At 38.2% G+C, this 17025-nt stretch overlaps 1 protein-coding gene across 2 annotated transcripts in view; it reads right to left on the bottom strand.

The window, feature by feature from the left end:
- Positions 1-1127: 1127 nt before the first annotated feature.
- NKAIN3 (sodium/potassium transporting ATPase interacting 3) overlaps positions 1128-17025 on the bottom strand; it is a 508687-nt gene continuing 492789 nt past the window's right edge. The window contains exons 6-7 of one of the 2 annotated variants that reach the window (XM_039521592.1): positions 7185-7264; positions 1128-2331 (exon numbers count right to left, since the gene is read on the bottom strand). In XM_039521592.1, the coding sequence (XP_039377526.1) occupies positions 2308-2331; positions 7185-7264 (104 nt within the window). In that variant the 3' untranslated portion in view covers positions 1128-2307. Of the gene's footprint in view, positions 2332-7109; positions 7265-17025 lie in introns of those variants that run through there. The other variant, XM_039521590.1, reaches the window with a different exon arrangement.

The following is a 17025-nucleotide window of genomic DNA, read 5'->3' as shown; positions in this document are numbered from 1 at the left end:
CTGAACACCCCTACGTGTGTGGAGTATTCAGGCACATAAACAAGTTTTAACAAAACTTTAAAAAAAAAACCCTCACCTCTGAAATGCACTGACATAGATAAGAGAGAGCTGTAGGCACCTGTTAGCTGTATCATATTCTTATAGGTTGTTATGTAAGGCTGTATGTATAAGAAACTAAATCATATGCACGACTACACACTAAAAAAATAAAACCTACAGAGAGGCATTTTTTTTCAAATATAAGTGATTTACAAATATTAACTGTTCTGCAGTTTGATCTTCTGAGGTCCAGTTGTGGTGTCTTGACTGTTCTCATATTAGTTTTGTGACAAAATACCCATTTTTGACATTCTCAGAAGACGAGGACTTCAAGACAGGGCAGACCAAATATCTGGCATCAGGGTGCAGCAGGGAACAACAGAGGACCACAGAGACTCAGAGAAGTGTGGTATTATCTTTTGCACAAAGTCTCCCCTTTTTTGGCACTGTTTGACTTCTAGCGGTGCATATTGTCCTGTACTACCTAGTCACAGAAAATACTGACAAGTGATTTTATTGCATTGTCATTCTGGCTCGTTATTGGCTTGGCAGTTTCATACATAGTTTCAGGAAAAAGTGGCCTATGTGAAATGATGGCAAGAGCTATTTCTTCACAAAAGACAGTGTGGTCTTTGGTTGAGCTGAATGTGAAAGAGGGGACAGCACCACAAGACCCTCTGTTCTCAACACTCTAAAAATGATGGACAGCATTGTGTTTGCTGACTTTTTGATTAGGTTCTTGTTGGTAAACAGCACAAATATAGTTTCCAATGTAAAGAACCAAGGCAAGCCTTAGTCTAGTTGTAATCTGTCAATAACCGAAAATGCAAGTGAAGTAAGCGTCACAGAAGACAATGCCTCAGCCCATTGATGATGGACCAGAAGTCATTAGCATCTAAAGACTCTTTGTGGCTTATATGAAAGAACCTGGTGGCCTCAGTCCAGTTCCTAATGGACATGTGCAGGTGTGCACATCACAAATGCCATCCCTTCTGACAGTTTCATCAAAGAAGTAACAAACTGAGTAAGCACAAAGATGGAAGCACTCTCACAGCCCTACAGGTTTTTCTTCCAAAACTTGAGGCTGATTGGCAGACCTTTCTGAGGAAGCTTGTGATGCTGCTGCTGAGGGAGTACTGGTTCCATGAAGAGACAGAAGACTTCATTCTCTCAGGCTTGTATCATGTGCAATATTTTAAATAGTAATTCATAAAAAAGAAATTATGAAAAAAGTCTTCCTAAAAAGAAAATAGCTTTTGTGTATGCCTTTTTTTATACTGATGGTGACTGAATATAAAACAAAATGCCGCACAGTTACATACATGTTCTTTTTCTATAAGTATTTACAAAAAACTTTACAAACTTTTATACACATTTTCATATCCAGATCTTCTTGTTTACTTTTAAATTAAGAACAAAATTCACCCCAGAGTCTCCTAAGGCTGTAGATGGTGCTTCTATTGTACATTCATGCTTGGCTTCTTCCTGGGAAGAGGGGAAAAGAGTAAAAACAAGGTGCAAATTACAGACATCTAAAAGAGCCCTGCGTATAAGGGTTCTTGGAGACTGACAGCAACAGAGAACATCCATTTCACTTCTCTTCAACTCACAAACAACTACTGTTTGTGGGTGCAGGGGAGAAGACGAAAAGAGGGAGAAGAAACCATATATGAATTAGAATATTTAGACAAGCACATTGGTAATTAGGACATCTGGAAAAGAAGAATTATCTATCAGTTTCTACTACATACAGTAGCTTAACCAACATTAGGTGCAGACTTTGTGAATGTCTGATACATTATTGAAGACAGTCCATATGACACTATAGGTGTCTGACCGCTGACATGTATTCTGGAGTCATATTATCATTTTTCAACACTATCTTTGCCAGGCACAGTATGACTGTATCAGTCCAGAATTACTGAGTTTCTTGAGAACACACATTCTTCTCTCATAATTTTCACAGGTGGATTTGTTTTCATGCCTTAACACTAGGTATTGTAAAAAACAAAATTAAAAAAAGAAAACAATTTACAATTGTCCATATAAGTAAATAATTTAAAAAATTCAAGATCATCTACAAGTATCCATCTAATGGCGATGATGATAATGATACTGAGGCTGCGACTGAAGGATTCAGTCCCATGTGGGAAGAGAAATCCACACACTCAGTGAGAAATATAGGACGTGTCTCTTCTGTGACAACGGTTCACAACGTTGATCTTTTCTTCTGAAGGCTGCTTTTTCAGCAACAGCAGCAGTGCTGAGTCAATGTTCATCACTTAGTTCGACCTGTGAAGAGATGTATGAGTTACTAATCTATCAACAAGATGATAACAGACCTTTACGTGTTCATTTCCTATGTTGGTGGTGACAAAATATAAGGTCACTATTGAATAAACTCCTAGGACCAGGAAAAATGCTGACTGCATGGCCACACGCTTGGGAAGCATTTGTGGCAGTTTTGAAGGAGACCCCCCCACCTTCCTTGCCCCGTTCTCTCCTTTGGTTAAAGGGGGTGTGTGCCATGATGGTGACAGAAGCTGGAGAAGGTGCTGCAGCTGGTAAAGTATCAGAAGCTGTCAGAATGATGGATTTCCCTCGGCTTCATTCATATTAAATGAATCATATTTTTGTATGCTGGCTCACGACACTCTCATCTGACCTGGTTATGGCAAACACATTTGAACTGAATCCACATACAACTTTGGTTCACAGCCATATGTCAGCTGAGTTTCTGCATCCGCACATACCATCCCTCTGACCATGTTTTTAATCACTGTATTCTGGGACCATCCATGAGGTTATTTCATATTGATTTGCAGAGCCTGGAGGATGTACATGCACTGTAGTGTCAGAGGCAGGTGTGATAGTCCTGCCACACAGAGAGTTGTGAAGGAGGAAGGCCAGCTAACCTGGTTACATGAGCATAGTCAGGGGTCTTATCTACACAAAATAGAGAGCAATGATTATAGGGGAGGGTAGAGCATTGGGTTTTGTTCTTTTAAATATACTATCTTCCCTTGCCCTATACCAAAACTTTCTATATCCTCACTCAACTAACTTAACGTAGAGCTTAATGCTGCCCTAGAGCTGCGTGAAAATGTAAAGTTCCTTCAGCCTGATGATCCCCTTTATAACCTCCAAAGAGAACACATTCATATTTTCCTCTCCCTCCCTCCATTTCTTTCCTTATTTTATCTCTGTGTTGTCTCCTCCTTTACTTCTGCACATCTGCATCTAGACTGTAACCACCTCAGGGGAAAGAATGTGTCTTTACCTGTACTGTAGAGTGCCAGGTAAACAAACAACAAACTGACAAGCTATGCTCATTTATATGTACACAAAGAAATGCTCCCTAGGAGAAGGCATTTAACTTTAGTATCTCTTCAGGGGTGAAAAGGACATCTATTCTTAGACTTGCTAATCATTAATAATTATGTGGTAGCCCTAGACAGTTACTATAATATGGCCTCTGCATATATAAGAGAATGAATTATCCACAGCTGACTAAAGATCTCTCTTTCACAGTTTTGATAAGGCCATATAACTTTGCATGTTTGAAGTGCTATGCTTTGTTAATCTATGAGAATCCATGGAAGTCTTATAATGTGACTCCCAAGTACTGAGCAAGACAATTCACAAACAGAGAAGAGATTATGATTTGCTGTTCAGTGGGAGTTAATCAAACTGATTCATAAAAGTTTAGGAACCTGCCTATGCCCTGGTATTTTACTACCCACCACAGAAGGAAGATGGGGTAATTCTACAATACTTTCTTAACTAAGGGCCTGCAAAATAAACCACATTGATATGACAAGGAGAGAGAACCAAATGTCCAACCTGGCTATAATCTATAAAAAAAAGAGTCAAATTTTTACTTTTCCCCAGAGGTAAAGTGATGAAGACAGTAAAAGACATATAAAAGGATTAAGAGCCTTAATAAAGGTTAACAAGTATCTTTTTTGTTCATCTCCAACTTCCAAGTGAAAAGGAATGGAGTTTTTCACAGTTTGGATACTGAAAGGTCCATTCGTCATGGGGATTGTGGTATTCCTGGACCATCTAAAATTGATATAGAAAGCACTTGTCTTACTGAAAGACAACAAGCAGGCAGGTTGATGCACTGCACGCAGATAAGCATTTGCAAACCAGTAGATAGCACAGTTCACTGACTATCCAAATTGTCTCCTGCAGCTTGGCTTTTATTTCAAATTTACCTTGATTATTGAAATTCTTCTTCCCCCTTGTTTAAGCAAAGATCCTATTTGTACTTGCCATTACACAAAACCACAATATCACTGAAGACATTTACTATTGTTTTATACTCCCCAGCTGCAGGGCTTCCACCCATGATCTTGTTAGGTCTCACAAGTTAACCCAAGCAGGACCTGAAAAGAATGGGAGGTCTCCCATTTAGCAGATGCAATTTATGTCCATAAAATTTGCCCACCAACAAAATGAATTCTGAGTGCAGATCTTCATTCCAGTGTCTCTACCTGATCTGAGCTTGGAAACAGGTAATTTTATGTGAACATTCTCAAATTTGTGCCCCTAATTAAATTGTAGTTGAATTTTTTTTTAGAAGTATCAAAAGGGAAATCACCTTTTCTGAAAAATTTACCCCTTCATTTCCTTTTTTTCAATAATAGTACACTGGTTAATAAAATATTGGACATCACAATTCTTCCTCTAACCCTTCAGGAAAATTAGTGGTGGTCTTTAAAATCAGCATTGATGCAACTCCATAGACTAAAAAGGCGAAGAGCATTTACATCAGAAATGTAAATGTAGCAGCTATGACCTTCTTCCCACTGGATACCCAGTCCATGTCCTTGGTCTCCAATATCTCAATTAGGTATGTCTACCCTATGGAGAAAATACCAACAAAGCTATGTGCCAACATAACTGTGTAGTGTAGAGATAACCTACAATGATTAAAGGGATTTTTCCATTGGTGTAAGAACACCATCTTCCCAAACGACAATAGCTACGTCAACAGAAGCCTTCTGTCGACATAACTGCATTTACATTTGAGGTTAGGTTGGCATAACTATGCTGGTCTTCACACCTCAGAGCTACCTAGCTCTGCTGACCTAACTTTTAATTGCAAACCAAGCCTCAGTGTACTTAATAAACCCATGCCCATGCCATTCCTCCCACATCATAGTGCAACAAAAGCATTATTTTACAGCTAATCTGCACTTGAAAGTTAATTCAAGGTAGAGTGTGAGTTTAAAGCACAAAAGCTATTCCTGACTAACTCCAAGCATGGACACTCTGATTCAGGAGTAAGAATACCTTGTTTTGGTTTAGATTAATCAAAAATGGATTAAGCTATACCAGAACAAGACACCCATTTCAGAAAAGAGAATCCACACTTGGAGTTAGTCAGGAATAGTTATTCCAGAGTAGCTAATCCTGAATAGTTAATCCAGAATGACTCCATGTGTAGACAAGCTCTTAGTGGAATACTTTTGTAAATGCAGATCCTAGTAATATGATCATAAACTGATCAGTACTTTGCCTTATTAGGTGTCTTAATTTGATACTTCTTCCACTCCCACACTATTACATTGCAATTGTTTCTTATTCTTTTGGGGCTTTCATAATTCTGCACTATATAGTCTCTCTGTAATGGTAAAAAAGATTGAAACATTCTTCCTCATGTACATTTCTACAGCCAAATGCTGGTGCACATGAGTGAAAATTTGTATTTGACAACATTCTAAGAGTAATGAAAACCCAATTCAGATTTCAGGGAGCAAATGTCCAACACAAACACAGTGTAAGTAACAGTTCTCTTTAAATTAACAGTCTCCCCAGATCTCTTCTAATCCCTCAACACAAACACCAGGAAAACAAACACAATCTTAATAAGACAGAGGACAGAGAGATATTTAGATATTTGGTTACCTTTTATTCAGTACTCAGACAAAGTACATTCACCTGCAAAAAAGACAGCACACCTGTCCATTTTTTGAATATTAATATTTGATAGACATACCTGGTCTGTTAAATATGCGTATATAGTGATTTTATTCAATGTAATAAAATCACTAGAAATGACTTAAGTGTTGTAATGATGCTCACTCTATAATGTGGTGACACCCTGTTAAATAGAAAGGTCTGATGACTATATTCCTGTACAATACCTCTTTAAACAAAAACTAATAGTTATAAAGATTGTTTTGTTTCAGATATTTACATAGCAAGGATTTGTAAACTTGTGAAAACATTCAAAATAAATAGTTTTTAAAATGTAACCTTTAATTCTCTTATCGGCTAGCTACAACACAGTAAATTGTGTCACATCAAGTTCAGTTAGTCAGCTACACTTTGGCTTCATCTTACTATGCATGAAAGATTCTGATGTGAATTTCATGACACACAGGATCAGGATAGCAATTTATAAACACCTGACAAGAATTTTCAAGTGATCTATTTTGCAAATATACTTTGAAATGTCCCTCATCTGAAGGTATCTGAGCTTCTGCCAAACTGATGCATTGCTAATATCTGCTAGTGCATAGATTTACCCCAAATACAAAAACAAACCAAAAAGGAACATTTTGGAAGTGTGTCTTTTATGTACTAGAGAATATTTTATTTGAATAAACTATGGAAGCAAATCACTTGTGGTGAAGAGATAATTGAGTTTTAGTGATGCTCCATGGATTGATCTTGGTGAACTTGCATTGGCTCAGCAAGTCATTTTCTACAGATTTAGACTATCTGGCCAAAAATAAGAGTTTCTGCCTCTCCTTTAAGGGGTCATTGCATTAAGGCCTAGGCACTGTGGCAGTAGCAGTAATATACCTACACTATTCCAGTTACAAAGCTGGCAGAGAAGAATTTCTTCCCTTCAGTGTTTCTGAACCCACTGATGCCAACCCCAACGCTTCATAGCGTAAAAAAAATTAGTCATAATAAAATGAAAAATATCCACTCATCATTGTTTTGGCGGATGTGAGCCATAAAGTGTAGTGTTTTAGCATGTTTTAAATGGATTCATTATAGCATGTTTAGTGGTAAATTATAATTAAATCATTAGAAATCTCATGTCAAAACTATTTGAGCAGCAGAGTAGTTTTCAGTCCAGTTAGAAGGATTAATATTGTCCGTATGACTGAAACCTTACTTACAGGCTTTACAGGCTTTAACTCAACATGTTCCAGGGGGGGTTGCCGATAGCAGTATGTGTCAAGTCCACCTATGAAATCAACTGAAAATACAACAGTTCCAGAAATGAATAAATGGAAACAAAAGCACACACACAGAATTAAAAATGGAAAAACAATCTGGATAATAAATAATAATAGTAATAAAGAACATACACACAGACAAGAAACATACACGTAAATGAAAAAATATTGTGAGACTCATTTGCAGAGGGGTCTCAACCCAGCCTCTTTTTATGACTGTTTAATTCTGTGCAGGGAGACATTAGTCTATCACCCGACCCAAAGGCTGTGCACTCTAGTGTCTGCATGCTTCCAAAAGGTGATGGTAGTGTTTGCGGTGTGCATGTGGAGGCCACGTTGTGGTAATGTGGCCTTTTATTTCCAGGGAATCTGATCAAGCAGTTCTTGCTCAAATCAAAACTCTATGGAAGAGAGAGAGAGAGAGAGAGAGAGAGAGAGAGAGAGAGTGTGTGTGTGTGGATTAGTCTGGGAAAAAAGTGAAGGTTTTGGACCCTGTGAGCTAAATTCTGCTCGCAGTGAAACATATACAAATCAATGGAAGTGACATATGTGAGACAGACAGCAGAGTTTGTCCCTTTATTTGTAACATTAAAATGATGAGTGAAGATCAAAAGGAGGCAGAGGCGTCTCTGAACAAACCTCTTCAGGCAGGTGATCTTCTGAGAAAGCCTCTCACCTTTTCTTTCAAGATTTTTACATCAGAAATAATGGAAGAATATCTGCATTTGAGAGGTCACTAATTCCACTTCTTATGGTCACAGATGAGGTCTCATTCAAATAATTATGTTTGTGTCTTCTAGCTCTTCATTCTTAACAAGATTCTTTAGTTCCAACACCTACACCAAGCCACCTTTTTTCATGCTTCTCATCACTGAGTTCAGAGGGTGGAGATTCAACTTATCAAGACTACTCTGGGCATCCAATAGCAGGAAAACACTAAGAAAGGTGCAGCTCAGCTGCTTCAGGGAAAACATTTGCTCTGAATTTGTGTGTGATAGTAAGAGTGTGTTCTTGTCTGGAATTGCCTTTTCAGTCCCCAGTGCTGATGTGCTCAATTCACAGCACATGAGGATTCTTCAATCAATCACTATCAATCACCATCCTTACTTCTGCGCTGCTGCTGGTGGTGACTCAGCTTTCAGAGCTGGGCTCCCAGCCAGCAGCTGCTGCTCTCCAGGTGCCCAGCTCTGAAGGCAGCACCACTGCCTGCAGCAGCACAGAAGTAAGAGTAGCAGTACTGCCACAACTCCCCCCCCACACACAATAACTTTGCAACCCCCCAGATATCCTGAGTTGCAGTCTAATGCCTTAGACACAAGGCCATTGTCTCACAGCTAATTGAACTGCACATCATACTGAGAAAAGCTAGCACAGTCAGTGTGCCATCCAAAGTGTGTCTGCCGCTCTTCCACTGTACGGTATTTGTTTTACTTTTCAACATTCAATCAGACTCTTATAACAAAATACAGTATAAACATCCAGAGTGAAAGACAGAAGCAATGGGATGTATCTTTTAAAAGCCTTTTGTTTGTAGACATTTTCAGCTATTTCTTGTGTAGGAGTCAAACATAGTACACAACTACCAATTCACGTCTCAGAAGAAATTATGTTCACAGTAACAAACTCCTTGTGGTCTTCCAGCCTGGTCTTCTCAACCTCTGAGAAGGATTATTAGTTATTGAGGTCATGTGATAGGTGAGGTACCATACCTCTATAAGCATATCTTGCTAAACAAAATATTTTTCATTATCAAAAACTGCAGCTTCCTAGGAAGGAAACTTGAATTTAGGAAATACATTTCTTTTGGATAATTCACCACTTCAGAATTACAAACAATTCCTCTCTAATCACAACAATCTGCATTTATAAGCAAAAGGAGAACTTAAACCAGCTAATCTTTCTACTTTTGCGTAGAAAATGAGGCTAATAAATATTACTGATTGCCAACACTGATGCATCTTTGCCTGACATAAGAAATAATTTATCACATGTCATGCAAATTTGGAGCTATCAGATACTAACTAGAAGTTGATATGAGATTAATATCTAGCTGAATATTTCTCTTTGCTATTCATAGCCATACATACATGATCTTACAAAAGCCCTCTCAAATAAATATGAATGGACTTGACTTTGAATCCATATTAAGATAGCTCTCAAAACAAGAAACAGGTCTATCACATGAGACAACAAAGGAAAATGTCATTTTTCCCTTATACGCTGTGTTTTATGTAAATCTGTCTGACAGTTTTTCAAATTAGAATTCTTCTTTATGTAATTTCTCTATAAAAGATTCATTTTCAGTTATTTTAATTATAAATTATTTTTCATATAATACATTTTTAGAAATTTGATCTCATTTGACCTGCTTTTTTCACTTATGTCTCAGGTGATTCCCAGGATGGAAACAGCAAAGAAAAGGTAGCCATTAACTATGGAGATATCTGAGCTTCTAGTCTCAGCCTGAGAAAAGAAATATTTCTGTGTACCAGCCAGCTATAAGAGACAACTCAAGTTTGGCTATAGGAGTCAAATGTCTATCAAACAAAACTCTTTGCTTCTGCTTCAGTGAGCTTTTAAGATGCATGTTTCCCTTTGTTAAAATGGAGACAGAGTAAAAAGCATTAACATTTATGTAGACCCCCTGAGGAAAAAAAATACCTAGGCTAAGGGTGGCACTGAATAACTGATTTATTTATCTCTTGCTTGGTTAATGAATTATAGGCAATCCCTGCTATGGATCCATAAGACTATTATAATAAGCTTTAATCCAGAGAGCCACATACATTGTGAATAAAGTTCTATGGAAATATCATTTGATTTTCTACTCAGTAATATACCCTATGCGTTAAAAAAAAACAGTTTAGCAGTAGTGATATCCAGTCACTAGAAAAGAACACTGCATGGAGTCCAGTCATTAACTACTTTCTTGCAGAGATACACTTAGAAAACCAGGGAGAGAATTTTCAGCACCCTGCAGATAATTGCTGGTTATAGAGGAAACTAGTTATTTTATCTGCAGCTGGCTGCAAAACATGATCCATATTTCCAGGGAATTGCTCTCTCTTCTTGTGTTGCTTCAGTTTTGTGGTTGTGCCGGATGCTTAATGGTCAGTGTGAAACGTTCTTTAAGACTTCACTACGTGCTGATCTTGGAAGCTGCAAAACTGCCTTGACTGCTACTATGGGCAGTCTATTAAAATTATGTTCACTTACTTGGGGGCTGTATTGGGGGGGAATGGCTGTCAATCTCCCTCAGTGAGAAGAGTATAAAACACTGCTGGCCCAAGGAGGTGCTCCTATTATCATTAAAAATGTTATGATCTATTCTTTGCTGGATAGCTGACATCCATATACATTTTATTGCTATTAATCCAGTGCTTTCTCCCATGTGCTGATGCAAAAATGTCTTTTCAGGTTTGGGCGAAAGCATAGAAGGATAAGAAAAGGGGTTTGAAAAGATTATTTATCCCACAAACCAGTTTCTTTGGCCATAGCCCGTAACAGTAACCTGCTGTTTATAGGATCTCTGCAGGATGAGTGGAGGGGACTGTACTAAAAGACCTTTTGAGGTCCCTTCCAGTCCTACACCTCTATGATTCTATATAGCTGCCATAGCCTGTCAGGCCATTGTTATATTACCAATATTTCCTTTCAAAGTGACCAAGTTTTAAGTGTGGCTGAACATGGAGGTGTAAGCAGAACATCCATATGCAAAATACATACTGTGCTCTTGCAGGATCACCACCTTAACACCATGTTGAGTAGTTCAGCCTGAAATGACTTTGGAGAAGGTAAGATCAAGAAGATCCTTTATACTTGTGTAAGCCCCAAAGCTTGATGTCTTAAAGTAATGTTACTCTCTGCTTGCCCCTTTAGAGAAGCTATTGGCAGGTGTCATTTACAGAAAGTATAATTTTGCTTATCGATAGTTCTGTGTAGTGTGTTTTGTTGCATTATCTGAAATTTGTTTGAATTACGATTTGATGAATGTGTGTGTTAATGTAATGGTGATAATTCATGAAAGGGCATGTGATTTGTGCAAGATATACTTAACAGAAAGTTCATCACCTTGAGTGGAGAGATAGTGCACTCTGGCTAGGAAAAGAACCCAAATTCAATAAGGGACTTCAAGAGGCTCTGTTAGGAAGAGGAAGCCAATACAGCTGCATGAATATAAAATTGGTGTGATAGACTCAATGTATAAAGTTCAAATTTACCTCCATCCTCAGGTCAGACACTGACTAAGTATAAACCTCAGCCTAAGCTTTCTTTGCAAGCAGGATTTCCCTTGAGCAACTCCTCCCTTCCCCGCAGTTCCCTCTGCTCTCAGGAGACACTCCACTCTTATATCGAGCTAACCAGATCCATTTACCAGCATGGGCCAACAATAATTATTTTGCATCTTTATACATGGCTCTAGCACCTGAGTTGAGGGGGTTCCATAGAAAAACCCTGCACTTCTCTGCAGGAATCTAGAAACTGCCTCCCTATTACAAGGGGAAACAGTTTGGTAGGGAGGGGTAAAGAAGGAAGACCAGAGGCAACATCAGTAGAAATATATGATTATGTGATTGTGTCGCTGTCTCCAAAAAGTACCAGGCAGGGCCGGCTCCAGGCACCAGCCAAGCAAGCTTGTGCTTGGGGCAGCATATTCTAAGGGGTGGCATTCCGGCCAATCCTAGGGCAGTATGGCCGCCCTATTTATTTTTTTTCACTTTGCCTCCAGGTCTGGCCACCCTACACCCTGGGGTTTATTTTTTTTTTTGCTTTTCCTCTGGGTCCAGCCGCCCTGCACCAAGGGTTTGGGGGTTTTTTTGCTTTGCCTCCGGGTCCAGCCACCCTGCACCCAGGGTTTTGGGGTTTTTTTTTGCTTTGCCTCCGGGTCCAGCCACCCTGCACCCAGGGTTTTGGGGGTTTTTTTTGCTTTGCCTCTGGGTCTGGCCGCCCTGCGCCCTGTTTTTTTTTTTTTTTGCTTGGGGCGGCAAAAAAGTGAGAGCCAGTCCTGGTATCAAGTGAGACAAAAGGGGAAAGAAAAGAACAGGGGACAGAAAATTATTAGAAAATAACTTTTTTAAATGGTTTTAATTACTTGGGCTGGAGGGAGAGATTTCAGGGTGTAAAGGGCTTTCCAGATTCATATTCCTTGCTGTGATGTTGGAATCCCTCTGAAGCCTGGGGCAGGATAGAGACCCCATATCTTAAACTTTGCTCCCTAATTTTGGGTGTTCATATTTTGACACTTGCGTACTATTCTAATGGTGTTTCTTTGGATGACTAAACCTAAGAAATGTTCTGTCATGAGTACACTTAGCGGACACTAAGACTGGAATCATTTTAACTATGATTTTCACTACTGAATGGCCTTTCCACTTCAGTGTTTCGACAACCAAGACATTAACATAACATAACATATGCTGAGCTTCATATTCTCTGCCAGGGACAGGGTACAAGAATAAGATATAAGGAGCATCAAAGAAATTCCCACGTTAGTGAGGCTCAAACTTTCCTTCACTGGACCACTTTGGCCCTCCTTAATCTCATAAAACTGTGCTTTGCAAAATATTCTCTAGCCATATTTTAAAAAGCTACTTAATGCTTCACTCCATTATTGAAATTAAACCACATGCTGTGCAATTTCACAAAGTATTTTTAAGAGTCTTTTCTTAAATCAAGCTTTTATGTTGATTGCTTTCTAGTCTTTAAGGAACTCTCTTCAACTGAGATGACATGTAAAAATCTCTTGAAAGAGTATTACTCTTTCTATATTATCTCTCTCTTGATGTGTCCATTGTGTACGAAGTCTGTAACCAAGGCACCTGCAAATTTTAAGACCCTCTTATATTTAATTTGAGTTCAGGAAGGTCTTTTGAAGGGGCTGTGTCTGTTGTCCCTCCTATTCTCTAATTTGACATGCACATGAAAATTGTTCTTTAGATTTAAGTAAACAGCTACATTTTATTATTTGTAATGATGAATGCAAAGTAATTACTTAATTACTTTTATTTACCAATCCTATCAGACCATACTCTGCCATCTATGAATTCCACACTGAGATCTTGGGTTTACCAAGGTTATTTTGCCCTCTCTAGTTTCCATTTTGGTTTTCATTATCACAGTTCTCTCTCTGTATAATTAGAATTTTGATTCATACTCATTTTACCAGGGCAACTCAACATGGGGATTGGAGTCAGATCTTTTCTGCATATTTGGCTATAGATTATGCCACATAGCAGCACTGCTCTGCACAAGTACTTTCCTAACAAAATATTACAAGTTATATATTTTTCTTGATTATATTTGGAATTCCTTCTTTTTCTTTTTCTTTTTCTAAAGTATTATCATACAAATAATTTTAAAAAAATTCACCTCTGAAGACTGAAATAAACTGATGAATGCATTGACTGTCATTTATTTATGTAAAAAGCTGACCATTCTATTTAAAGCAGTTTCAAACAATGAAAGTTGTGTGCAATGTTTGCCGTTGAAAATAATGGTGTTAGTGGCGAGATAGGATTAGCTGAAAATAGGGCATGAGCCAGGCTAACTGTACAGTGGTGCCAGTGTGAGTTATATCTGTCAGCTATTTTAACTTCTACTAGCTAATTTTAAGTGGTAAGATACTTGGAAAGAAGACTATTTGATGGAACTTGTTTTGGCTAACTACTGAATTTGTCCCTAATCTAATGCTTTCCTTATAATGCTCTGGGATTTCTGCACTTCCTCTTAATGAGATTGGTACAGTGCAAATGTGCATGTTAAATTGAGAAAAAAAAGTCCATGCATGGATGTGGATACAAAAACATAGACCCCCACAGTCATCCACCAACCGCATTCATATGGTGCTGAGAACAGAAATGATGCCCTGCAGCTCTAACAACACAGATGTCGCACTGGTCTGTTAAAAAGACAGCTCCACTAGTTCAAACAGTAAAGGAGACTGTTATATATAAAGGTTGTTGCATTACAGCTTCAGTCACACCTCAGAACACAGGATCTTAATGATAAATTCCAGGCTGGCTTCAGGGGAGACAAAGCTAGCAGTCTGCTTTTTGAAGATGCGCTTTGATCTTTTGCTGCAGGCTGATTCAGGGATATGTGTTCTGTATTAATGCACCTTTATCTCTCTGCTGGTTTTGAGGCCATAAAGCCTGGTGCCCTTTTAAAATGTTTAGTACAGATGCTAAGATTGACTGGAACTGATCTATCCCATTTACAGGTCAATGCCAATTTGTAAGTTAGGTATTTTGCTCCTCTAAGCTTGTTTTTTATGCTGTGAGGGACCCAGAAGGCTGTTTCTCACTTTTTGATTTTAGTACTTGTATCATCTTCTTGCTTCAGTATTTGTCAGTATGATCTGAATTTTCATCCTTGTACTGATTTTACTTCTCTACCTTCCTTCTTACTATAGAGCCAAGATTGTCTCAAGCGCTATTGTCTTGTTTTACCGCAGTCCGAATTGCTATGTCAGGTAATTTTCTGAAGTTAATTCTTCTCTTATGATCAAGTTCCAATAAACATTAAATAACAGTACAGCTGAATTTCCTAGAGCAATATATTTTCAACATTAAATACATGAACAATGAAGTAATGCTTTACCAAATATTTGGGATGTTCACCTGCAGAAGAAAACCCAGATCACAATTGGAGAAGTCATTCAGTGGAAGAAAGTTCTTTTACTGGAACCTTCTAACAGAAACCACTCAAAAACAAGCATTTACTATAACAGGAGTAACTTTCAAGGCAGGTGATGTGTTAACTCGTATCTAAGAAATTTGCTAAAACCTCACGTATTTTAAATGTATTTGTCTTCTCCTTTCTCTTGTCCTATCATTGTAGCCATCCTAAAAATACATTGTGATATCTGTTTTCTATAAATATTTCTTTTGTTTTAATGTGATTGTTTTAATTTAATATTAATTAAATATTAATTTTAGTATAAAAAAATCTAGGTCTTCCTTTTCCAGAGCAACTTGCCAGTTTTCTTGGAGATATGTATTGGTTTCTTTTCTCGCATTTAGCACTGAGATTTTCAAAGCTGCCTATGAGATTCAGATGTCCAAGTCCAGTTAAAGATTTTGCCAGTTTTGCCACCAGCACCCTTATTGCCCTACCCAAAAAATCATCATCCCCCCAAAAGCCCAGCACCTGACCCTCACTCACCTGATTTCCCGTCCCCTCAGTCCCTTGCTTAGGCCAATACACCATGCTACTTCTCATGCTATTGAGCTACTTCTCTTTGGGACCTGTGGCCATACAAGCTGCTCTGCAGAGAAGTTGGCTGAGAGGGAGCTTGATATAGCTTGGTGCACTAGGACCTGTAACTGTGATCTTGATCCTGAATCTTTTCATGAAACTAGGGACTCCTGGGTATGTTTTTTTCTGTACTCCAAAGCATAGTCCTGGGGGGCTGCAAGGGAATTGTGAATAATCTGTGATCTTTAGGAAAATTGAATGACTGTGCTCTCAGCCCAGGGATCTGTATGGACTGATTGACACTTTCAAGTTTATCTTAGCAAGGAAAAAAACTAGAAACTTCCTTTTTATTAAATCTAAGCTAGATTGTCCTCTACATTTCTTGGTCTCCTTAACAGGGCAAGGGGCCTCCAGCTGCAGGCTCAGAATTCTAAATTGCTAATTCATGCATGAATTTTTTAAATGAGTCAAACGTGCAGAGCTGTTCATAAAAGGAAGCAATGGGAATATTCATCTAAACTGAAGCCATTCAAATTACTGAATCCCAAAGTCCTTTACCAGTATGTAATCAGGATAATTTAGGTGTAAGACCTGATTAATTAACTCTATAATCTATTCAGCTCTCCACACGTTCTCACAACACGCAATTACCTTTCAATCCAGACCCACACATCCCATATTAAAAGCAGTACTGAAAGCTATTATTAAATTAGAGTTCTTAAGCCCAATGCCAGATAGCAAAAACTGTCACTTGAAGAACAGTAACGCTGAAATAGATGTGACTTAAAATGAAGATTGAAAGTTGGAAGAACCTGTCTGCATAAAATGAAGAAAAATTAAGATTTTGAGGAGATGGGATTTGCACTGATGGGTGGGATTCTGATAAATTGCTGTACAAGTTCCATAAAGAAAAACAGACTCAAGGTAGCTGCCACTTAGAGAGAAAAAGTACAAAAATCAGGACTAGACGTGGAAATACAGATTTAAAAAGAGATTCAACTTTAACGGAAAGGCAAGAAGAAGCTGAGGACGTGAACAGGCACCACTTAGGCCTAGATGTGATGTCAAGTGAAAAGCTCAGGAGATGGAAGCTGGAGTAAGATTGATTTAACAATAGATACAATTTAAACAGAAAAGCTAAGGTGCTGGGAGCTGAGGTTTGGGATAACATCCATTTAAGTGTAGATTTAATTTAAACAGAAAGGCCAAGGAGGTGGAAGGTGGAGACTAGAACAAGATCAATATTAAATTAGCTAAGTGGAAGCTGGAATCAAATCAGTATGTTAAGCTTGCTGAATAGAGAATTTGGGGATGGGGAAGGAATGAGTGGAGATGGAAATGAGGAGGCATATTTAATAAACTATACATGAACACTAACTATAGGCATTGTTTAACCTTAATAGGAATATTATTTATTATATTAGTGTCTCCTGGACACTTAAGGAAGGCACAATCCCTGGCCAAGGAGATTACATTTATATTTGAAGGGAAGGAAGATATATATATTTATCAGTAGCAAAAACAATGAACAGGAATTAAATTTGCATAGTATGAGGTAGCAGTTTAACTGAAAAGACTCACATTT

Source organism: Mauremys reevesii, linkage group 2 (assembly GCF_016161935.1).
Source record: "Mauremys reevesii isolate NIE-2019 linkage group 2, ASM1616193v1, whole genome shotgun sequence".
NCBI lineage: Eukaryota > Metazoa > Chordata > Testudines > Geoemydidae > Mauremys > Mauremys reevesii.
Note: the sequence above shows the minus strand (reverse complement) of the source record. Positions and strands in the feature narration are given on the sequence as shown.